At 43.9% G+C, this 24,890-nt stretch overlaps 2 protein-coding genes across 10 annotated transcripts in view; both read right to left on the minus strand.

Moving 5' to 3' along the window:
* ZFAND4 (zinc finger AN1-type containing 4) overlaps window positions 1–1,715 on the minus strand; it is a 102,442-nt gene extending 100,727 nt beyond the window's left edge. For 3 of the 6 annotated variants that reach the window (XR_011496470.1, XR_011496473.1, XM_014865697.3), the window contains exon 1: window positions 1,351–1,662. The gene's annotated coding sequence lies outside the window, so the exon portion shown is untranslated. Of the gene's footprint in view, window positions 1–1,350 lie in introns of all 6 variants that reach the window. The other 3 variants (XM_070493022.1, XM_070493020.1, XM_014865700.3) reach the window with 3 other exon arrangements.
* Window positions 1,716–4,105: 2,390 nt separating this feature from the next.
* The window catches only part of WASHC2A (WASH complex subunit 2A), a 49,695-nt gene continuing 28,910 nt past the window's right edge, over window positions 4,106–24,890 (minus strand). For 2 of the 4 annotated variants that reach the window (XM_044759167.2, XM_044759169.2), the window contains exons 20-31: window positions 23,539–23,708; window positions 21,384–21,486; window positions 16,795–16,950; window positions 14,397–14,579; window positions 12,429–12,557; window positions 12,227–12,307; window positions 11,520–11,642; window positions 10,484–10,546; window positions 9,918–10,130; window positions 7,642–8,259; window positions 6,643–6,820; window positions 4,106–4,839 (exon numbers count right to left, since the gene is read on the minus strand). In XM_044759167.2, coding sequence (XP_044615102.2) covers window positions 4,700–4,839; window positions 6,643–6,820; window positions 7,642–8,259; window positions 9,918–10,130; window positions 10,484–10,546; window positions 11,520–11,642; window positions 12,227–12,307; window positions 12,429–12,557; window positions 14,397–14,579; window positions 16,795–16,950; window positions 21,384–21,486; window positions 23,539–23,708 — 2,157 coding nt within the window. In that variant the 3' untranslated portion in view covers window positions 4,106–4,699. The remainder of the gene's footprint in view (window positions 4,840–6,642; window positions 6,821–7,641; window positions 8,260–9,917; window positions 10,131–10,483; window positions 10,547–11,519; window positions 11,643–12,226; window positions 12,308–12,428; window positions 12,558–14,396; window positions 14,580–16,794; window positions 16,951–21,383; window positions 21,487–23,538; window positions 23,709–24,890) is intronic. The other 2 variants (XM_044759175.2, XM_044759182.2) reach the window with 1 other exon arrangement.

Below are 24,890 nucleotides of genomic sequence, written 5' to 3' on the forward strand. Positions count from 1 at the left end.
AAGCTATCCCCTAACCTCTTTTCCCCTCCTCACTGAAACCACTGCTTTTATGATTTTGGATAACATGCGATTCTTAAGAACATACTTACCATGTTCTACGAAGTATGACTGTACTACAGAATCACTAGTGTCTATTCCCCCAAAGCCAAGAGCACTCCTATCTACATAGCAGCAGCTCTAGCAGCAGAAGTCAGGCCAGGAATGCTGAACTGAACGTTAAGGAAATAAAGCCATGGGTAACCAGCGCCTGTCCAAGGAACTGAGAGAAGATATAAGGAGCATTTCCTCCACCACAGTACTCTTTCACAGCAACACCTCTAATAAAATCAACAAGCTGTGGGTGGGAACATACGAGAAAGATTTGCAAGTCCACCTACGAGAATGGATAAAGTAACTATGGGCTAACACAAAAACAGCAACCTAGTGCAGCACTAACACGCATCATAAGTTTGGGCCCTAATCAATGGGGTAATTTCCAATATCAAAAAGAAGCAAGGTTGGTAACCAAATTCAAAACCAAAATAGTTTAACTTCTCTTTAGCAGTAGAAATTACTGAAAAAGAGGACAAAATGAGGCCATGAAATCTAGCTCAGCCAGACTGATGGACCAGACGATGGCAGAGCAGAAAAGGGAAGCTCCAGCAGGCCAAAGACCCAGCCAGTATTAAAAGTGGGGTCCACAGGCAGCTTCCGAAAGCGGTGTGGGGTCATGCTCCAATGAGCACACCAACGAGAGGCAATGAAGACTGTAAAAGACAGGATGCGAAACGATGCCAAAAACGGCTAAAAAATTGAAAAGGAAGAGGAAAGGAAAAAGGCAGGTAGAGAAAAAAAGTACTTCCAGAAGTTTTACCGGTAGTAATTTAAAAACCATCCTCAGCTATGTTAAGAGTAATGGCATCAAAACACATTTCTAAATCAATTCCCAAAACATTTCTCTCATCTCCTCCGAAAGAGTTCTAAACATCACACCCACCAAAGATGAAACGGAAGTTAAAGACAGGCAAGGCAGTAACAGCGCTGGATAAGTAACTTGGAACCGGCTTTATCCTCTGTTGTAAAGACTGTTAGCCACATAAGAGCAGTTGTCCTTTAAACTTTCCCCCCAACATTAAGAGATCCGGAATGCTGTGCAGCGATTAAAGATATCTACATTTAACGAACTGACTTTACTAATGTGTGAAAACAGCCCTACGTTTTAATACAAGCTACAGAATGATATCCGCCACACCACGCATCTGCACCCTCAACTCTGGCCTGGGATAAATTTTCTAGCGAAACGGGGAAATCCTTTGGAGCCAACGTCTGGCGGGCCCTTTCCGCCGCAGCCCCCTGAAGCCCCTGCGTCACCTGCGCAGCCCGTGCTCCTCGCGGAGAAACGCCGGCTCCCCGGACGCACGAGCTCGATCTGGAGGGCAGGGCTCCGGCTCCGCGTCAGAACTGGCGACTTGGAGGTCAGCCCCCGTCGGGCGGGCGGCCCACCGCGTCGCGCTCCGGGCAGCGGCGGCGGCGACGGGGGCTCGGCCCAGCTGCCCTGCGCCGAGAGGCCGGCGGCGACAACGCGGCCCGGCTCAGCAGCCCGCAGCCGCGGCCGCGCTCCCCATCCGGCCGCTCGCCCTCGCCGCCTGTCTCGACCACTCGCTCGCCCGCCCGCAGGCGCACAGGGAGGCGCGGCCCCGCGAGCAACGCCTCAGCCCGCACACACTAGCCACGCTCCGCGGCCGCCGCGCCCCCGCCCCTTTGTGACACCGCGTACCAATCGCTCGCCGCCGCTCACGTCCCCCTCCAATCAGCGGGGGCGGGGGCGGGGCCTGGCCACCGGACGCCGGCCGTTGCTCGGGAGCCGGGGCTTCCTTTGCGCTTGGCGGTGGTTGTCGGTTAGCAGAGGCCCGGATGTTGACCCTTTATTACTAACAGCGGCCGCCTGACTAGGGCCAAAGCCGCACAGCCTGCTGGGAACGGCGGGTGTCTCGTGTGCTGGGGGAAGGAGGGTCCAGGCCGACGCCGTCCAGTCGATGGCCTTTCAAGAGCCTGTGCACTCCCGGAGCGCTCCGGGCTGTCCTGCCTTGAACAGATGCCCCTCCTTCCTGCGCCTCACTGTCCCCTATAGTTTCCGGCCTCAATGACCTCATCAGAAATATGGGGCCACTGCCATGCCCGGTTGAAAACTAGGAGGAAAGTAAACTACCTCTGTCGTCTTATCCCTTTATTCCTCATCCAATTTACTGAGAACTGCAGGCCAGGTACTAAGAGTGGACATCTCGGGCTGTGAAATGCCAGCGTTGGGTAAAGCCCAGCCACCCTTTTATTCTCCTGCTGCAGTTCCCAGGCTGCTGAGCCCAGGTGTACAACATAAACCCTTCCAACCTGGGACGCCCCCGCTGCTCTTTGGCCCGCCATTCCCCGCAGGCGTTGTAAACCCAGCCCTTACGGATTTCCCAACCCAACTGGCCTGCTGTTTCACTAGGTGAATAACTGCAGACCATGAACCTCCCTCCCGCTGCAGCCTCACTCATCCTCATCCAGTGACAGAGGAACCCCAGCACCTAAACTGGGGCCTCATTCTCCTGAGACCCCACCCACAAATTCGTCTCCACAGTTCAACCAACTATTGAGCATACGCTGCGATTGATGATGAGGCACGGGGCTTTCATTCATCTTCAGGCTCTCTTGCCATTGGTTCCTTCTTAAATTCTAATACTGAATAGATTGGAGCCCCTTGAGGACAGAGATATGATTACTATCTTTGTAAACGAGACTCTAAAATAGTGCCTGTGATGGAGTGAATCTTACTGAAGCAAAAATTTAGCTTCTCAATCTGCCTCCCCACTTCAGTCAGGCAGAATTGAGGGCACCGGCTTTGGAAACAGACAGGTGAGCTTAAAGCCTTGGGTTGTAATACTGGAAGCTCTGTTACCTTGGCCAAATCATCCATTCTCATCACCATCATCTATCATTCTTTAAGAGCCAGACAGTCAACAAAGGTCTTTTCAGATTCCCTCCCATCACAGTCCTGCAGGGTTGGTACTTGACAAAAGAGGAAACAGAAGCTAACAAAGGTAAAAACAAATTGCCTACAGTCCAACAGCTCCAAGAGGGGCAACCCGATTTAAATCTAGGTCTCAATACAAAAGTCCAAACTTGCTCCACTATTCCACTCTACTTCCAGATTTTAGCCTCATCTGTAAAATGAAGACATTACCCGTCTGGTAGAGTTCTGGAGACTGAATAAAATAACAGGAAAAGTGACTACCACAGGACCAGTAAGTATAGGTTCCCTCCCCCTTTCGAACCTCTCAAAATAGCAATCTGCATATTTTCTATTATCTCCTGAATTCCTTGGAATCAATCCTAATTACAGATCAGTAGATCTGATCACTCCAAAAGAAAAACGTGTTTAACAAATACTTGCCGAGTCAGACCCCACACTGGGCTCAGACTCAGAGCAGGAAACTACCTACACAAGTAACTTAACGGGTAGAAGGTAGATGCACAAACAGCATAGGGAAAAGGAGTAGGCAACTAGTAAGCACCCTCTTCTGCCACTGGTTCACTCTCACAGCAGAGCAGGGCAAAACCTTTGACTCTGAGTATGAGCAACGACCAGTTCAATCTTAAAAGTGCCCAAGGAAGAAGTTAGTGGGTTCAGAATTAGTGAAGCCAATCAGGCCTGCCTAAAAGGTTGTGCCACAGTTACAAATTGAATACTCATCACCAAGATGACATAGCACAGGAAAACACACACTAGAAGAGGGATCGGCCATTCATGCGGCTGGCTAGTGGCTACCCACACTGGACAACACAGTTACAGAACATTCCTATCAGTGCCGAGTTCTATGCAACAACGCTGCTCTAGAGGCTGACATTTCCTCCTTAGCACTTCTCCCTACCATTACCTGGGTTTCATTTTACCTTGTTCACAAAATAATGCAAAGCTCCAAGGACTGGCAATGAATGCCTGAGAGCAAAGGTAAGCAAACCATTTCCGTAAAGCACTAGATAGAAAACATCTTAGTCTTTGTGGGCCATCCAGTCTCTGTCACAACTCTGACATTGTTGGTAGAGTGAAAACAGCCGTAGACAATACGTAAATGAATGAGTATGGTTATGTTCCAATAAAACTTTATTTACAAAAACAGACAGTGGAGGCCACAGTTTGCCAAACTTTGCCTTGGTGGACATGTAGAGGCATCTTCAGAATTCAGTGGAATCAGAGGAAACCTCCTCTCCTACTGCAAAGCCTCATGAGGTATATAATCTCTCATCCTCTTCCTCTATCAACAGCCCTAACTTAGTCAGAGCCTAAGAGTCTGACTAAGCTAGGGCTGCCCTCCATGTAAGGAAGACTCCGGGTCATCCGAATGGCACTTCCTACCTCTGTAATTCCCTGCCCACCCATGAAAGGCACAAACAGGTTTCTCCTCTAACGTGCCCTAAATCATACTGTGGCCCTACCAAGGCTAATTAAATCAAAATAGTGTTTAAAAAAAAAACCAAACACTGTGAAACATTTATTTTTGTTTTGCAGTATTAAGCATGATTAAAATCAGTGCAGAAAAATACTAGGTGCGTTGGGTAAGAGGTGAGCTAGCTGTTTCAGTATTCACTTTTTGTAATTCAGTTACACCATTGAGCATATAAGATGGCATCATTAACTCCAGGCCGCAGCTGAAGGGTGAGATGTGATACCCTGTACACTCTACTGGCCTCCAAGGGCATTCAAGGGATCATCAAATATGTTGGACACCTTCTGTTCAGATCTTGGTTCAGCTGCTGCCTGTGAAGATCGATTTTTTGGTTTGGTTGTCTTAGCCTGGATACCAGAGGAGAAGATGTCATCTTTAAAAAAAGAAAGAAAGAAAGAAAGAAAAGGAGTTGATGAATAGGCAAGAAAATGGGTGCTTGTAAGACATTTCAACACAAACCAGCAAAGACTCAAGTCTGCTAACAGTATGGGATCCTAAAAAAGACTAAGAGCCAAGCCTCTTACATTCTGGTCCTGGCTCTCCTACTAAATTAAGTTGTATGATCCCGTACAAGTCACAGGTTCTCTCTGAGCACAATTTCTCAGCTACGAAGGTATGTGTGTGCACATGTAGGAGAGGAAAAAGGGAAGGACAGCTGGACCTCCAATCCAGCCCCTGACTTTACCATCTGTGATGTTATCCTTATTTCTACATTCTTTTCCCACTGGATTTTAAAAGGAAACAGCAATAAAAATAAGCAAAAGGAAATCCCACATAGGAGTCAGCCTCCTCCAGAATAAATGCATCTATCTGAGGCATCTCAATGCTAAGAATGTAAGTCTTTGACTACATTTGTGTTCAGTGGGTCACTGACTCTAGTGCTTCATGACTCATCTTAGTAATGTTACTAACCCAGTAATGTTACTGCTAGGATTCTATCCTACAGAGATTTCAGCATGTGTACATAAAGATATGTATACACAAACATTAAAGACCATGGCGTTATTTATAATAGAGAAAACCTAGAATCTAGATCACCCTCAATAAGCTCACGGCTTATTGATACTACACAATACTACACAACCACTAAAAACAAGGAAGTAGATCTCTATGTACTGACACGGGAAGACGGTAAGTAACTAAAAGGAACAGCAGAACAGGTAAAGTATATTTTTACTTTGGAAAAAATAAGTATATATTTATATGTATACAGATCTATATTAACATCACCATGTCTGAAAGGATACACACCAAACTCTCAATAATGGCTACCTCTAGGGATTGCTTTTCACTTTTTACATTTCCCGAATAGTATTAATCTATTACAACAGGCATGTATTAGTTTTTTGTTATAAAAGAAACGAAGTCTCCTCTGCACCCCATATGGTGGGAAGCTGGTGGAGACAGAGCACACGGCTTGCTCGGGGCAGAAAGCCACTGGGGGACTGCAGCCCCAGCTTTTTCCCAGTTAACCCCAAGGTCAAAACGTGGGAGACAGAGGAGAGTGAACAGGAAGCATACATTTGGCCTCAAACCAAGTCCTATCCACCAACACAGGATTTACCAGAAGCCCTATATTTAGGGTTATGGGTCATTTGGTTTGCCCATTAATAAAATAGATGTTATACCGTGAAGGGAAAAAGAGCACATTTACAAACACTAAATATCTTTGATGAGACGCAAAGTCTGAGTTATACCTGCTTTCCTATATAGTCCTGTTCTCCTCCTGCACTGCCACTCCATTCTCTGAACCACTGCCGCTCACTCTCCAGCTAGAACTCTGACTCAATCAACAGAATCACACCCGAAGCAGCCACCTGAGCCTACTTTAGCACACTGGGTAGTTTCTGATCCTCCTTTCATAACATCAGGGTGTTCAGATTTGTCAAAGATGACTCGCAAGGGGCATACTAACAGAAAAGTTAAATCATATTTAAAGGTCAAAGTCTGGGCTCCTTCAAATTCTTTGATGTCCCTCACACCAAAAAGTTGTTTCACCAAAATGACTAGTCCATTTACTTATCCATCCTGAGTCTAACTCAAGATCACACAGCAAGCCAAAGGAAACTCACTGGGAAACATTTTTCAGGAAAAGGCCAAGACAAGGGTAGCAAGATAAATATCAAGTCAGTGAATGGTAAGGACTCTCTAAGTCGTGTGTAGAAACCAAACTTACCCATATCATCGTCAAATATAGACTTAGCTTCCACTTTCTTTTTAGACTTTTCTTTTGGTTTTACAGTTAGGTCAGCAAAGATATCAATGTTATCATCAAATAAGTTGGACTCAAATGTTCTTTCCTTCTCTTTTGTTTTTTGTGAGGGTTTAATTGCTTCTGTAGCAAATATGTCATCCTTGTTAAGCCAAAAAAAAAAAAAATTTCAAATCAAAATTTAATTAAAAACACTCACTTCAACAAGTTGTAAAAATGCAAGCTACCAGTGTTCTGGCACAGCCAAGTGACTGCCTCCTCTGCCTGGAACAGGCTACTCCAGACCTCTGCCTGCCCCAGTCCTTCTCATTCTTCTAGTCTCGCTCAAATGCCAGCTCTACAGAGAGGCCTTCTCTACCAGTCCTCCCTGAAGGAGCACCTCTCACCCAGACCCAGCACTTGGCCCCACTGCCCTGGGTTGTTTTCTTTATGGCACTTACCATTATCTGAATACATCTTATTAATCTGTTGTCCTGTCTGTATCAGATTCCCCTCCCTGAGAGCTCTGGGGAGCAGAGCACTGGTCCTAGTTCACCTTGTAAACATCTGCCCAGGATGCGCCACTGAAGGCCTTCCTGCCTGTACTCAATCTCAGCTCCAGCAAGCGCCTGTTCCCCAAGAACCAGAGGTTAAACACTCCAGGTGTACCAAGACTGCTTTATCTGTGTCACAGAGTGGCATGCCAAGGAAGCTGACTATAGCACCATTCTGACAGAAACTATAAAAATCAAGACCTAAGTCAATAGTTATGGCCAGCCAGGAACTAGCCTCTATATGAAACAAAATAAAAAACTACTTCTGAGTAAGTTTCACAGTTAATAAGAAAACCTAATTATAATTACTAAGCAAGTAGAGATCGGGCAGCAACAATAAGCTTAATGTAATCTATGGCTCAAATGAGTCCATCAGGTATTTTCCTTAACAAAGAACCATGCACAAAAATGTACCATTATGTCCTATTACCTCAAAAATATCTTGTGCTTTTGAGATGACATCCTGCTGACTGCTGGGTTTTGACTCATTCTTCTTGCCTTTCTGAGCTGTAAAGAGATCGTCTTCATCTTCCAGCAGAGGGAAGGGATTTGTTTTCTTGGCTGGTTTTGGTTTAACAGACTGAAAGAGATCATCATCGCTGCCTGCCTCACCTGGGGCAGGAAACATGGGGCTCTTTTCTTTAATTGCCCCTGGCGGGTTGGCTGAGCTCTCTGTTGCCTTCGCCTTGGCTTTTCCTCTCCCCGTGGACTGAGATCCAGTGCCCTTTGTAAAGATATCTCCAGAATCAAAAAGGTCATCCTCAAGAGGCTGACCCAGAGATTTTACAAAAGGACTTCTGTCCACTCCTGGCACAGGACCACTCGACCAAGAAGGCATGGCAGCTGCCACGACCGCCTCAGAACTGCCTTCTCCACCAGCTGCCCTGGGCTGCGGCTGACAGCCATCTGGTGAGACGGCACCATCTGCCAATTGTGCGATGGATCCTCTGGGGACACTCATGTCCTCAGCTTCACTGGACTCCTGGGCAGCCAACCGCCGAGCTGCACGGGTCTGTGGTCTGCGCTTCCCTCTTACTTTGACCCGGCTCTGCAATGGCAAAAAAAACACATGTTGATCTGATGATTAAAAAGAAAAAGTGTTCAAAGTTAACACAGCAAATGATCTGCAACTCAAAATAACATAAGGTTATCTGGTCTACCTCAATCAAGTATTATCTAAGACACAGAAGAGGTTATTTCTTAAAAATTTCCAAAGGAGTTTAATAGCTCCTAATACTCCAAGACTACGTCATTCTTAATCCTTTAGTGTTGCCCATTTTTGAGTCTTTTGAGGGCAATTTCTGTTCAATTTCATACAAAAGGCATCCTCTGCCTCTGACCCTGACAAGTAGAGACGCTGGTGCTCTAAGTCCCACAACCTCCCTGGCCCCTGGGCAGCCCTCAATTTAAATGTGGCTATCTTTCAAAACAAGAAAGAACCAGGGGGCATTCTGGGACCAACCTTTATTAGGGGCTAGCCTAAAATGGGCTCCAGGGCAGGGAGATATGCGACCATAAAGAAAGAGAAGCAATGTAAGGTGCCCTTTCTTCAAGTCAACAAACATTAAATTCAAATGTCAAATTTTTCACATAAAAACTGTGGTTTAGAAATCAGAACTTTTAATATAACCTCAAGATATGAGTCACTTATTAGCAATAATGCAGTATTTGTGATATTTTCCCAACTATACAATCAAGTAGTTTTGAGAAGGTACAAGCCACTTTGGGCAAAGTACTCGATTGTGTTTCCCTCTACGAAGAAAATCTCACAGATAATTTTAAGTAGCCGATTTAAACTTAACCAAAAGAAAAAGCTAACAAAAAAATATAACAAAAGGAAGGACGCTTTGTTTTTCACAAGGAAAAGAGGTTTGCAAACACTTGAAATGAATGCTTTTGCCAGGGGTATCCTAGGTATTGTCGCTTACTCAGAGGTCAGCTATGACTTTCCAGAGAAGGAAGACTGGACAGAAAGAAGAGAACCAACTAAAATTAAAGCAAAACCTCCAAGAGTTCACAGCCCCTCTGGCATAAGTCCACATTCCTATGCAACAGTGTGATGGCACTGTGCTAGCCAGGGAGTAAGTGCCATGGGTCTCAGAGGAAGGAGCCCAGGACAAGGGGGCAGGAGGGGAAATATCACAGAAGCAGTGACGTTTGAGCAGAGCTGTGGATGAGGAAGAGCATTCCTGACAGAGGAAGCAGCATGAGCAGATGGCAGCGCAGGGGCAGGGGGGCACGGGGTGTTCAAGGAATGGTGCCTGGTGTGACTGGAGTGCAGGCTGACAGCGTGGGGTGACCGGTGGGGAACCTGGAAGCTTCAGTTAGCACGATTGTAAAAGGCTGTAATACCCAACCAAGGAGCTCGCATGTCCTCCTTTGGGCGGTGAGGAGCCAGCAGAGGAGGAACACCATCTGCTCTGTGTTTAGCAGACCTCCAGGTGGCAGTGCAGAAGGGCCTCCTAGAGGTAGTGGGACTTCACTGTGGCTACTGAGCAGAATCTAAATGTAACAAACGCAGGCAGTGGAGACGTGCATACAGAATAGGGAGGTGGAAAGAGGACGGAGAGGCTGAAGGAAGGATGAGGTGCCTCCTTCAAATGGGGAGTCAGGGTCAGCCTGCTGTGTGTAACTGATGGACTAGGAAGAAACACACAAGTTGTTGTGATTTAGAAAAGAGCAGGCAGGCAAAGACGGTTTCCTCACCTTGTTTGCACTGTGTAAGGTGTCCGCCTGAGCTGGAAGATCAAAACTCACACCGGCCTCCCCGCTCCCAGGAAGAGTCAGCACACTTTCCAGACCGTGGATCCTCCCTGGCTCAGACGAAGGAAAAGCCAGTTCTGGTGAAACCGGCTTCGCTCCAGAGATCTGGGGAGCTGCTGCAGGCAGCAAGGCTGCTGGGTTAATCGCTAAATTTGCCTAAAGAAGAAAAATGACACTTACTCTATGTTTTCCTAAACACAGTAGTCTATTATTATTACTGTGACACAGGATGAGAGACTCAGTGTACATAATGTATAATACGACAAGAGAAAGAGAAACGTAGGGAAGTCTCCTGATCTACTCTTAGAATTAAAACAGAGGATTATACACCTGTGCCCACCAGTGGGCCCAAAGAAAGGATGGTACAGATGCAGCACACAAGAAGCAACAACTAGAGGGTGGAGAAGAAATGAGAAAATGTCTGGCAGCAGCTGACAAAAGTAAAAATCCAAAAAGGTTTATAGATGCCACAAGGCAGGCAATGAAGATTCCAGACATGTTATAATTACTTGTATTTTCCAGATCCGAGGGGATGGCTCTTTGGTTTTAAATGGAGCGGGACCTGGTGAGTCCTGTGTGAAATTACATTCAGTTAAAAATCCATTGGGGAAATAGAAAGAAAAGTGTCCCTGGGACTACACTTAAGCTTATAAATAAATCTGTGATGGAATAAAGCTGTCACTTTGTATAATTCTACAATGGAAAAGGCATTCAAATCTCTCCGGCCTTAGAACATTTCACTAACATTACTTTGCTTATGCCTCCTCATCCACTGTGCAAGTGGAAGGCTGTCAGACTGTACACGGAGGAAAGGGAGACAGAGATCATAAATAAGACTCATAAGAATCATAATCTATCAGAGCACCAAAACCTGACTAGTTGCAAAATGACCATGCCAGTTATCCCATACAGCAAATACTATGGAGCACACAGAAATTCACCCACAGCCTAATGCACTGGTTCCAGAAGCCAAGAAGCTGAAACCTAGGATGAGTCACTGGAGACGTGCAAGTCCTGGGCCTCATTTTCACAGCTCGGGACAGTGAGGTCTCAGTGAGACACCCAGGGGCAGCTGCAGGCCAGAATCAAAACTTGCTCTCCAGTCCTGGCCTGTTCTCAGGAGGAGTTCCATAGAGAAGACTGCTGAGGACAGAGGCCTCTCAGCAATGATCTCAGAAGAGGTAAGAAATGGGATGTGATTTATTTTCAATTCGCATGTAATTCTACTCCAAGGTATCCCGAAGGGAGAAATGGGGGTTTCAGTGGGAAGAAGATTCTTTGCCTTACCTCAACTCTATTTTAGAAATGAATCTGGAGGTCTTCCCAAAATAATCATGGTAAGTATAGACTCATGGGGCTGAGTGTGGAATGAGGAAGGGAGAGATGAGTGAGGGTTCAAAAAATACAGTGAAGAAAGAGGAAGTCCTAGTTGCTGTTTCTTCCTTAATTAAGAGAACTCTGAACAGCCTTGGCTCTGCAGGATGGAGTTAATCTCTACTGGGATGCGATCGAGATCTGAAAGTCCTTAAGGACATCAGCTCTAACCTGAGGTGTTTCCAACTTCCATATGCTGTTTTCTTTGCTACCTTGAGTGGATTCAGTATGTTTCTGGTTCTTGAAAGAGGAAACAGAGTGATCTTTTTTCACTACCTTCTTCTTTTCTGGTATCTTCAAAAGAAAAAGAATATCAAAAATCTGTCAGGTATCTTAGAAATTTTAAAGAAAAGTCATAATTTAAAAAAGGAATCTGGCTCCTGAGTTTTAAAAGTCATTTCTCAAATGAGGGTTGAGCTAACTCAGAGGCAGCATTTCAGAAATAGCATTCTAAAGACTGTCACTTCCTCAAAAGTCCTCTTTGTGATACAAAGAAAATAGAAAGTACTCACAAAATCTACTGGGGCAGGGGGAAAAATAACACACACAGGCTAACACTCAGATTTAAAGCTTTGCACCTGAAAGGCATGAATATTTAGTCACCGTATTGCATGCACTGGTCTTTCAGTAAATAACTTAAAAATCAAACACATCTGTCATACAGTAAGAGAGCTGGGGTTAGTTAATGCTTTAACGTTAGTTAGGGAACAAAAGATGGAGCCAACATGAACACTGCCAACAGCACATTATTTCCCATTCGTTTACTAGATAAGTATCACAGTCCTCTGTGTATTTTCCTTAATCATATAACTGGACGTTAATTTCCTTTCCCAGAAGCTTTCCCACACACCCCAGTATGGAGAACAAAAGGCTGGTACCAAAGGCTGCGACTTGGCCGAGCTGAAGAGATCATCATCTTCATCATCCCCAAACAGGCTCCCAACACTTGGCTCTAACAACTAGAAAAGACAAAACCCAACTTCAACATCCAAAACAACATCCAGCTTATCAAGAGAGCTGCTGGGATAATACCTAAATACAATAACACAGCCGTGATGTGGAGAACCAGTTAGAACTGACCCTGGTTTTTTTGGTGCCGGAGAAAAGGTCAACATCTGGGTCATTGTCCTTCTGGAGCTTGTGACTAAAAAGGAGCTCTTCATCCTGGAAGACACCTGTGCTCTTGGGGCGGGCAACAGGATCGGGACTCTGGGAAAAAGAGGGAAATTGATCCATGTTTAGACTTCTGGGGATTTATCTCAAGAAAATCACACACAGCCACAAAACTGGAACAACAGAGACACATCCTGCAGCTCTGCTTACAAAGGCTAAAGGCTGGACACAGCCCAAGTGCCAATCAGAAAGGGAAGGACACAGTCACATCACGGATACTATGGAGCTGGGAAAAATACAGGAGAATATATTTACACATACAGATAACACACACATAATCTAGAAAGATTATTTTTCAACCTTTGTGTAGTCAGAACTTTTTATTTAAAGAACAATCTATTAGTTCCATAATGAGAAACATTTTAGGGGTAAAAACACACAAAATTAAATAAGTTCTCTCCATTTCATTCCCGAAGGGAAGAGACAGCAGCCGACTTAATACCAGAAACTACACAGAGAGGTCAGCATGTAGCCCCAGCACCTTAGGCCAAAGACCTGGCACAGGTGTAACCAGCCAACCTTTCTCTGCTCATCCACCTTCTATCCTACCACCTGCAGTTCCAAATGAGTTCTTCTTGTTTGCTAGGATATCTGACATTTGAAAGTTACTATTCACGTTACTTGGTTTGATACTACAATGCCGCAGACTTGACACTGTAAAATTCTCCCCTATTTCTTCTTTAGAATCACGACCACAGATTAAAGCCAGAAACTCACTTCTGACAAAATGTCACATTAAAAATTGATAATTATTATGATTGATTATATGTAAAAAGCAAGGTAAGATAGCAACTAGGGTTAAAAGTTTCACAACCATGAAAATCACAGTACAAAATTATATACAGTAAAAGACTGGAAGGAAACATAGCAAATTATTCATATTCACTGCGTGTGGCTCTCATTTATAAACAGGGTTATACTACTGGTAAAATAAAAAAAACTTATGAAACATTTTTTGTAGAAATCAACTTGGATCATACCATCAGTTTGACTTAGAAGAAGTATTAGCAATCTATGGCTTGCCATCTGTTTTTTTTTAATATCCCTATTGAGATAAAATTCACATACCATAAAATTCACCTATTTAAAGTATGTAATTCAATGATTTTTAGTATATTCATAGATATGCAAATACCACCACAATCCAAATTTAGAACATTCTCATCACCCCCAAAAGAAACCCCAAAACTATTAGCAGTCACTCTCAATTTCTGTCCATTCCTTTAGCCTCCAGACACAGGCAACTACTTTTATCTTTTTATCTCTATGGATTTGCCTATTCAGAACATTTCAAATAAACGGAATTGTACAATATGTGCTGTTTGTCACTAGCTTCTTTCATTCAGCATATTTTCAAGGTTCATCCACGTTGTAGCGTGTTTCAGTAATTCATTCTTTTTATTGACAAAAAAATCTTTCATTGTATGGATATACTATATGGTGTTTATGCATTCATCAGTTGACGGACATCTGAGTTGTTCCCATCTTTTGGCTATTATAAATAACGCTGTTGGGAACATGACATTCCAGTTTTTGTATGAACATGTGTTTTCATTTCTCTTGGATATACACTTAGAAATGGAACTGTTAGGTCAAGCGGTAGCTCTCACATTTAACAATTTGAGGAACCACCAAATTGTTTTCTGCAGCGGCTACACCATTTTATTCCCAACAGCAATGAATGAGGGGTTCCAGTTTCTCCACATCCTCACCAACACTTGGCTATTAACAAAAAAGTCAACAGTAAGTGTTGGTGAGGATGATGAGAAATTAGAACCCTCAGTTCTTCAGCAACTCACATGACAGAACTAACACCATGAAATGAGATTTTTTTATCCTTCTAAAGATTTGAACCTTTACTGCTTTTTTGCTCACCTTTCCTACTTCTTTCTTTGGAGCTTGAATGCTGTTTTGATCTTCTGTTTTATCCTCTTCCTCATCAAATAAACTAAGAACAGTTTTGGTTCTACTTTTGGTTCCTTTGTCCAATGGGGATGAGGAAGAAAATAAATCGGAATGCTTGCCAGCTTCCTGAGTAGATGTGGTCAGAGGTCCTTTCTGAAAATGGAAATAATAAGGGAAGAAATAAGTAACACCTAGAAATACAAATTCTACTGTGGAGCCTCCCAAGCTCCTCATTAATTCGGTAACTGCCACCTTCACAAGCTTCAGGACACTACAGCTAATCCACTTCCAGGTAACAAAACACTGAGGTCAATTCCTGATCGGCTGCTCCAAGGCAGCATCCTGCACAGACAGTTCAGAGCCAAAGATGATTTTTCCAATCAGTTTAAAGCCATGGGTCCCTCCTTCCTACCAAGAGATATACACATCAGTTATAACCCTGATCCACACAGGTTGCTCATGAGCTGTAAATAACTTCTAAGTCATAGAGGGAACACAAATGCCGATCATTGGGAATGGATCATATATTTCCTAGTATTTAACTAATACATAAGTCCCAAGGAGAAACCTCATTGACAAAAATCACACAAATAAATTGTAGGTGGCTTACACTGTATTTAGAATCTCTAAAATAATCCTAAAATACAGCATTTATTCATTCAACAAGTACCACATCTCAGGTAAGATGCCACTGATTGTATGAACCACCAAGAAAGAAAAAACAACTCCTAATTAAACAAGCCATTGACTGCAGGCTGCATCCTAATTTCAGAGTGGTTAAATTGTGAAAAAAATGTGCTTCTTTGAAGAAGTATGACATTTTCAAAGTGCCTACTTGTGCAAGGTAATATGCTGAGTACTACAGATATAATGATGAGCAAAACAAACCTGGCCCCAATCCTCAAGGAGCTTAGACTCAAGCCAGGCAGACGGCAGTACGACAAGCAGGTAGAGTTCAAGGGTGGAATGGGCTATGATTGAGGTAACTACAGGAACACGGAAAAGGCCCACAGTGAAACTATGGGAAAGGAATGTCACAGAGTGACTCAGGTACAAATAAAATGTTTGCCCCAGTGCGGTCCCAAGGAGCCTCAATAGCAAAGGACATGCGACATTCTTTACATAGGCCCTAGAGAAGAGACTGAACCTAAGGAGTTGCACACACAGAAGACAAGTCAAGTCAGAAAAAAAGAAAAGGCATACAGAGACGGAAAACAATCACTGACTCCCAGATGCAGCAGCAGCCATATATCCACAGGCCTACTGTAGGACATGACAGACAGACTGCCCAGGAGGAGGAAGCTAATGTTGTAGAAGACAGACAAATTTCACTTTGCTCCGTAATTCACAGCCAACATAATTAAACATGAAAGACTAGCAAACTAAAATCTTTTTTATTTTGAGGAAGATTAGCCCTGAGCTAACATCTGCCACCAAACCTCCTCTTTTTGCTGAGGAAGACTGGCCCTGAGCCAACATCCATGCCCATCCTCCTCTACTTCATACGTGGGATGCCGACCACAGCATGGCTTGCCAAGCGGTGCCATGTCTGTACTCGGGATCCAAACTGGTGAACCCCAGGCCGCCGAAGCAGAATGTGTGCACTTAACCGCTGCACCACCGGGCTGGCCCTAAAGTCTTCTTAAAACTGTCATTTTAGGGGCCGGCTCCTTGGCCGAGTGGTTAAGTTCGCGCTCTGCTGCGGCGGCCCAGGGTTCGGATCCTGGGCGCGGACATGGCACCACTCGTCAGGCCACGTTGAGGCGGCGTCCCACATCCCACAACTAGAAGGACCTGCAACTAAGATATACAACTATGTATCAGGGGGGTTTGGGAAATAAAGCAGGAAAAAAAAAAAAAGATTGGCAACAGTTGTTAGCTCAGGTGCCAATCCTTAAAAAACAAAACAAAAAAAACTGTCATTTTAATTCAAGTACAGGTGGACACTAGAAGAGAACCAGAGGTAACAAATGCTACAGAGAAGAGAACAAGTCAGAAAGAGCAGACATGTAGAGAGAAAACCAAAATGTCAAAGATGTGGAAGAACACCCTTGAGAGAGAAAGGCAAAACAGATATCAAGATAAAATGGCAATAATGATGGAAAGTGGAAAAATGCACATCACTGTGTGCACACACATGCACGTGGAAAAAAGACTGAAAGGCAAGATGTGGAAGGCTTCCCTGAATGGTGGGATCACAGATTTTCTACTGCATATTTCCCAGTGTTTTCCAAATTTTCAACAAATGAGCCATTTATTGTCTGTGGTAGAAAAATGTAAGGGTGTGTGCATATGTGTGCCTCTGTGCGTTTTACAAGAACATATGAGAGACAAACATATCAGAAGATACAAGGAAAAAACAGTCCACCTGTTCTGACTTATCAACCATATGAGTTCTCCCAAATTCTGTCGGTTCTTTGGCACTCTCGACCTTCTTATCCACTGGTTTCACTCCGAACTGTGCCTCCTTCTCCTCTTCATCACTGAACAGCAAAGGTGGTACCTCAGGGACGGTCTCTCTTTTCTGCCAAAAGAGTAAAGGACATCCTCAAAAACAAGAATTGCCTGACGAGCACAGCAATGTATAAAACAAGCAGAAACCACCGTGCTCTTGAGGGCCTTAGCTAAATAGCGTGGTGGGAGACAGAGGACAGGACAGTGAAGGGGACACGAACAGGGAGTAGCAATAAGCACTCCTGCCTCCGACTTGCAGACACAGTCCTTCAGTTTCTGCCACCACATCGTCTGCTTGTGTCTCTGTGTGTCTGTTAACTCCACAGACACTGCCATTGCTTAGATCTGTATCTCTGCCACCCAGAGAATTACTAGTCTCTCCTCTCTGCCTCCCTCCTGTTACATTTCAGACATATCCAGAGCTTTCTTGCTAAAATAAAACACCCACCAGATTACTCTATCTCCCACCCCTAGCCTTCACTGTTTGCATTAAGCAAATGCTAAACATGATAATTAACTGACACCACCTTTATTCATCAGCACCTCATCAATCCTTACTACTCCTTAAACCTACTATAAACATTCATACTTCCATGCTTGCTCCTCACTGTCGATAAAAGCAAATCCTCATCTTTCAAAGGAGGCCCAGCTCAGATGTCACCCAGGAAGGTTTTCCTGTTCTCTTCAGTAAATATCAGTTGCTTTGTTGATAGGAATATTATTTGTATCTCTACCCAGCCTGTACTTTTACTTTCTTCCTAATTTACATTAACAGTCAGCACACGTTTGTCCACTCATTTGAAAGAATCATATAGTGTATTTCCAGAGTGAATCATAGTGTTTTATACTAAGCAGGCAGTCAACACAAGCTTTCGAGCACTTGGCCCCATCTCTCATCTGTTTCTTACCTGGGAGGCAGGGCTTTCAGAGATCGGGAAACTGAAGTTATATGACCTGCCTAGAGTTATCGACATCCTTGGGGCAAGTGACTTATCAAAAATTCTTCAGAAGGAACTATCAACTTTCTCATACTAACTAGACTAGATGATGGGAGGAAGTAAGCTTGGAAGCAATATCTAAATCAAGGGAGGAAGACAGATTTGGGAAACTAAAGAAGAATATTACTAATTATGATAGAAAAAATTAGGAATGAAGTAAGAAGAATAGGGTACAGAGAATGATAGTTATTACTAGGGAGAGCTCCTTAAAATAAGGATTTGAACTTGAAAGACTGGAAACCCACAAAAGAGATTCAGCAGAGATAAGGCAAAACCGAGGTGATTAAAGGAAAAAAGTTTTGTGCAATGTGCTGCTGGACTCACTGAAAACTACATATAATTTCGATGCAAGTTGATTGGGGTGAAAAATGAGACTTAAATATGGTGAAATATATTCTCCCTTCATATGACTATGGTCCTTAAACCAAGAAACATGTCACCCCTACTGGTTTTAAATCTTCCTAAAGATAAGCAGACTTCATCTTCGCCACAAAATTAATTTTCTTGATAGATTTACAACTGAGTCTTATTTGACTTACTTCTAAATATTCTAGGATCTTTAAACAAAAAATATCTTTTATATCTGTTGTCTAAAGGTGATTACATTTCACAATTGGTAAAAATCATGTGTGCAGGTTGTTTTCCCACTTAAAATGTGTATCTTTGACCTTCTGTCTTATTTAGCAATCATAATTACTACAGGTTGAAAGAAGTTTTACATTTCCAGAACCTTCAAACTTCATTAGATTATTGCTCATTTACCCAGGGTAGAGGTTACTATTCATAATTTAACACAGAAAAACCACTCAGATCTCCCGACTCTTTTCACCATGGAGCCACTAGATGTCCTCTTTAGGGAGGTGCAAGTACAGTGGATTCAAGAAAGCGTTATGAGCACCCCAGAAGCAGCGAGGAGACCCAGACCCAGGGAAGGCGGCCTGCCCCCTCAACGCTGAGAGCTTCTAGTGCGAGCAGTGTGACCCCACTGAAAGGGAACGTGGCAGGGAAGACTCCCTCAGCTGCCAACTGGCTCGTGCCTGGTCTGGGAAGCTTGCACAGGACACGTTAACATTCGTACTATGTCCGAGAGTATGAAGAATATTTCCAGACAAAGAGGCAACAACCTCCTCTGGAGTATTCTGGGACAGCATGAGTCACATGGCGAGCGAGGGTGGAAAAGATGAGTTAAGTGTGAAGAAGATTACAAGTGGCATGGTAAGCGCAGCTGAGGCATTCTGACAAGGAGATGAAAGGACTGGGCTGTCTTTAAGGAGAGAACTACAGAACAGCAAAGAGAGCAGATGCAGGGAAGGAGCATCGATAGAGAGGCCAGATAAGAAATTATCTCAACAGTCAGAGCTAAAAATGACAAGGCAGTAAGGATGGGAATAAACATCCCTAACAAACTGGCAGAAACAGTGACGATTACTCCATCAAAGGAGAAATAGTTACATGTTTCCTGGGTTCAGTTACACACTGGAATGCTATACAGTGGTGAAAAAGAGCAAGGCAGAGCTTATGGAAAAAAAACATGCTGCAGAACAAAAAAAGATGCATAAAAATGTATAACATGATCTTATTTAAATTAAAAAAATACATGTGAATGCCCACAAACATGCCTGAGAGGATTGACAACACACTGTTAATAATGATTACACCCAGGAAGAAGTATGGAATGGGGACTTTGTCTTCTCTACTCTAAACCTTTTTTAAGAAGGCATCCACATATTACTGTGTAATTTAAAACAAACTTTAAACAGAAAACATTTAGGAGGTTTGGAAGAGGAACCAAGTATCAGCCTCTAGAAAACAGGAAGTTCCAGGCTCCTTTACTGCTCCCTTACTCCTTCACTGTACCCCCAGGAGGAGCGGTGTCCCAGGGACATGCAGGTATCAGGGATCTCCACCATCACCATGGTGGGAGGGGGAGGCCTTCTTTCTCAAGCCGGGGGGGAGGAACTGCCATCTGAGATTCTGTGGCTGCTCCCACAGGATTCCTGGGGGGCTCATCCCTTCTTCTCCGTCTTGCATGTCTTTCTGCCTCTAACACGTGCCAAGGTAGAGTGGTCTGAAGTTGGGGTTGAAGGCTGTCACAGCACATTGCAAGTTGGCTTGATTCTTAGCCTTTAGGCTAACTGAGCTCTGGTAAAGGAGATCCCCACAGGCCTAGCTGAAGAAGTTCGACACCTCCCTTTGGGGCCCTTTGCTGGCAATTGCCAGTTGGTGATAAATATTACTCAGCCTCACTTTTCTGTGTGCACATACTCACATCTACCCACTTAGGGAACGTGTTGGGGAGAGATGAATGACAGGCCAAAGACAGGGTTCCAGGATGCCTAGGTTCCCTGGACAAAAATTATCATCATGCCACTCTCCTCTCATTCTTTAATACTCCTTTTTGATCTAACTAACATCAAGATTGGCTAAATTTTTTAGCTTACTTGACTGTGGTAGTGACGCCATTTAGACATAACCACTTGAAGGGTATTTAGACCAGAGAGCCACTGATTAGCTAATTGTTTTCTTACCACATACTTTTTTTTTTTTGGTAAGATTGGCCCTGAGCTAACATCTGTGCCAACCTTCCTCCATTTTGTATATGGTACACCGCCATGGTACGGTTTGATGAGCAGTATGGAGGTCTGTGCCTGGGATCCAGCCCACGAATCCCGGGCCGACGAAGCAGAGCATGGGAACCCAACCACTACAGCACTGGGCCAGCCCCACATACTTTAGTTTTTAAAAGATTTTTAACTGTAGTAAAAAACACAACATAAAATTTACATTTTAACCATTTCTCAGTGTATAGTTGAATAGTATTAAGAATATTCATTGTTGTGCAACCAATCTCCAGAATCTTTTCATCTTGTAAAACTGAAACTGTACCCTTTAAACAACTCCCAAATCCCCCTCCCCCCAGCCCCTTAAACTACCATTCTACTCTCTATTTCTAGGAATTTGACTACTCCAGGTATCTCAGTAAGTGAAACCATATAGCATTTGTCCTTTCGTACCTGGCTTATTTCACTCGGTATAATGTCCTGACGGCAGAGCTATGTTGTAGCCTGCGTCTGAATTTCCTTCCCTTTTCCTGATTAACTATTAATATAAACGAGGACCAAAGTGTTAGTACTTGAAACTTGCTCCTAAAAGGAATAATCTGTGCTTTAACTGACCTGCTGTAATGGGAGCAGAATTCTGTGCCTCTGGGCTAAGCCTGGCAATTTCCCCAGGAGAACTGTCCTCTCCCCTGAGACTCCGGAGGCCGCCACCTGACACTGAATGGGCTGCATGCCACAGAGGAATCCTTTACTCTAGGCTTTGCACGTGTGCCTCATTTGTAAAACACCACCAACCAGAATATCTCTTTCTAAAACCACACAAATGAGTTTCTCCATTGGACTCAGCCTCCAAGATCAGGTTTTAGGAGCTAATTCAGGGAAGGACCACTATTCATGTAACATCACCTCAAGGACACTTCCTGGGCCTGAGGGGTGAACAATACCGTTGTTGCAGGAGGACCAGAGGCGGGAGGAGAGCCAAATAGAGAGCTTCCACTGTCAACGTCATCTTCAAAGAGCAGTGATGCTCTCTGGGTCTTCTTTTGGCTACACAAACAAAGAAAAGGTCAAATTATAGGTAAATGTGATTAGAAAAAAGAAAATATTCTTTCTAGGCCACACCCATAACAACCCCTCTAGCATGAAAACACCCAGGCCACCTGTTGACCTTACACAGATGGAAGCAAACAACAAAAACCGTTGAAGGAGGTGCAGTTTGCGTCTAGCAAATCATCAGCCTCCGTCCCTCATCCTTACGTGGAAGAGCCCAGGGCCTCCACACCTTGCCCCTTTCCAGTTACTTCTGACTCAGTGTAGGTGCACCGGCTATTAGCTCTGCCAAGGCACACAACACTCTTAGCATTCACAAACGTAGCATCCTCTCTCACCACTCCCTATGGCAGAGGAAGAACCAGAGAGCGTGGATGCCTCTTCCAGAATGGTCAGGAAGGCAGCAGGGCCAGGGCCTGCTTCAGGCTGTGACCTGTGGCCTGGTGCCTCCTTGGGCACTCAACCCTTTCTTTCCAGGTGCCCGTGTGCCCTTCCATGCCTTCTCTTCAAACCCAAAACTCATCTCACTCCATCTGGAGTGGAATGAGTCTGGAGCAGAGAAAGTATTACCGAAAGCTAGGTATTGTGTGTAGTTTGTACTAGGACCTACAAAGAATAAACGTTTCCAGATCTCTGAACTTGTGATCATCTGTGTGGGTGTGTGTGTGGCAGGGGACAGGGGTAAAGGGAGCGGAGCACATGTAAACAGATACTTTCTATACAAGGTAGAAAAGGCTCAAGAGCAACGGAGCCACGGAAGAGGGGCAAATGGAGACGGAGCCATGTGTGCTCTAGACTCTGAGCCTGTTCCCTCTCTCTCATCTGTTTGGGTTAGAGAAGGCTTCCTAAAGAGAGGACTTCAACTGAGACTTGAAAGAAGCTGGTCAGGTAAGAAAGGAAGAAGAGCACCCCAGGAAAGGGAGAGCAAGAAAAATAAAGGAATGAAATGTTATTTCCCCTGCACTCATGATAATAAACAGTAACATTCAGGTGCTTACAATCTAACAGCTATTGTACTAACTGTTTCACATTTGGATTTCATTTAATCTCTTAAAGATCCTATGGAAGAAGTACTATTACTATTTTTGTTTAACAGGTAAGGAGACTCAGGCCGAGAGAGGTTAGGTAACTTGCCCAAGGTTATTCAGAAAGGAACTGGCAGGGCCAGGATTTATTATTAGGTATTGGGATTCCAGAGCCTATATTCTTGACCAGAAGACAAAGATATATCCAGGATAAAGTCACAGGGACCTAAAGTAGAAATGATGACATTTGAAGAGATCACAATATTCGGAAACAGAAATATAAGGCACTTCTGAATCTATCAAATCAAAACTAAAGCTTAATCACAGCATTGCACAGGACTTACATGTCTAATCAATTGCCTCTTTACGCTACTACCATGCAATTGAATTTCAAAGTAATCATTTAAGGCTCCCAAGAGAAAAAACAATTTGCTGAGGAGTTATTCTGAATCCACAGCTAACCTGGCAGCATGTTCCACCACCAAGCACAGCCCATGCTCACTCTACATTTCCTGCTGGCTTTAGTCCAAGTGTCATTACTGTACAGGGCCACCCGGATCAGCACCAGGAACTGTGTGATAAGGCACAGCTCTGCAGAGAACCATTTTCCTCACAGGGTGTTTTTCAATGCTGAGCAGATTTCTGTCCAAATCACAAACTTAAGTAAACTTACCCAAACTTCATCTACATTCTTTAAGGTAGCCCAGAGGAAAAACAAAAGAGATGACAAACTTTCCTTAAATAAATCCCTAACAAAGAAAAATAACATTTTAAGGTTAAAAAAAATGAAAGGTAGAAGAAATTAGGTAAGAATCCATAAAGAACAACATTTCCCAGAATTGGGAGAAAAACATTTCCCAGTATTTTAACTTGCAAGTGGAAATCAAAGACATTCTCCTTTCTGTGACTACTAGGCAATGAATGATTAGCATGTCACCTCCAGTAACTGACATCTTGCACATCAAATACCTTCACTTGTTACCACGGACACCGATTAAATGATTTCTCACAATGACCATCTCACCTGTCTTTGGCAATGGCAAACAGATCATCTTCATCATCCTCCTCAAAGAGGCTGGTCTTTTTCACAGCTTTGGCGTCCTGGTCCTGGGTGGTCCCAGAGTCCCTAAGTTCTCCTTTAGACCTGTTGTCAGATGCTGAGTTGGTCTGTGAATCAGTAATATTCCAGTGGTCCTTAAAACGTAAAATATCTATTAAAATCCAGTGGCAATTTAGATTAAGGAATCTGAGAAAATAAAATTTACATTCGTTAGGGGACGGCCCAGTGGTGCAGTGGTTAAGTGCAGAGGTTCCACTTCGGCGGCCCAGGGTTCGCCAGTTCGGATCCCAGGTGCGGACATGGCACAGCTTGGCAAGCCATGCTGTGGAAGGCATCCCACATATGAAAAAGTAGAGGAAGATGGGCATGGATGTTAGCTCAGGGCCAGTCTTCCTCAGAAAAAAGAGGAGGATTGGCAGATGTTAGCTCAGGGCTAATCTTCCTCAGGAAAAGAAAAAGAAAAAGCAAAAAAAAAAAATTTACATTCATTAAACTAAGTTGTATTTAACATAAGAGTATCACTCTTGACAAAAGCTCACATCCAAAGCTTTTCTTTGAACTCGAATCTAGACAGTTAGGTTCTTTGACCTCACAGACCTCAAGACTCCCTCCTCCACTGCCTTCCATGACGCTTCTCCTCTCTGTGGTTCTGCTCCGTGTTAAGACAAAAGAACTTGTCTACTTTAGAGGATCAAAATCAATTATACAGGAGGACGAGAAGGAAGAGGAATGTTTAAAATAAAAAATCAAGTACTCTCAACTTTGGAGGAAAATATTTTAATTTAAAAACCCCAAAGCAGGCTGGAAAAAAATGTATAAAAAGCTCATGCAATGAACATGTAAACAAGACACAATGAAAGCTGCTAGCTACCCTTTTACCACGAAAGTGTGAACCTGGTCTTTGCAAAGCATTTAAGGAAACTCCACCTGGCCCCGCTCCTGAGCCCTTGCAAATGAAGGAACTCCTGAGCCCTTGCAAATGAAGGAACTCCTGAGCCCTTGCAATGAAGGGACTCCTGAGCCCTTGCAAATGAAGGAACTCCTGGGCCCTTGCAATGAAGGAACTCCTGGGCCCTTGCAAATGAAGGAACTCCTGAGCCCTTGCAAATGAAGGAACTCCTGGGCCCTTGCAAATGAAGGAACTCCTGAGCCCTTGCAATGAAGGAACTCCTGAGCCCTTGCTCAAGGGGTCCTTTGGTCTCCAGAGTCTAGAGCTTCCCAAATCAAAGTGGGGTCCCCAAGCAGCAGCATCTGTTATGCAGAGTCTCGGGTTCCACCCCAGACTTTTTAATCAGAACTCGCATTCCTAACAGGAT

This window comes from Equus asinus, chromosome 2 (genome assembly GCF_041296235.1).
Source record: "Equus asinus isolate D_3611 breed Donkey chromosome 2, EquAss-T2T_v2, whole genome shotgun sequence".
NCBI lineage: Eukaryota > Metazoa > Chordata > Mammalia > Perissodactyla > Equidae > Equus > Equus asinus.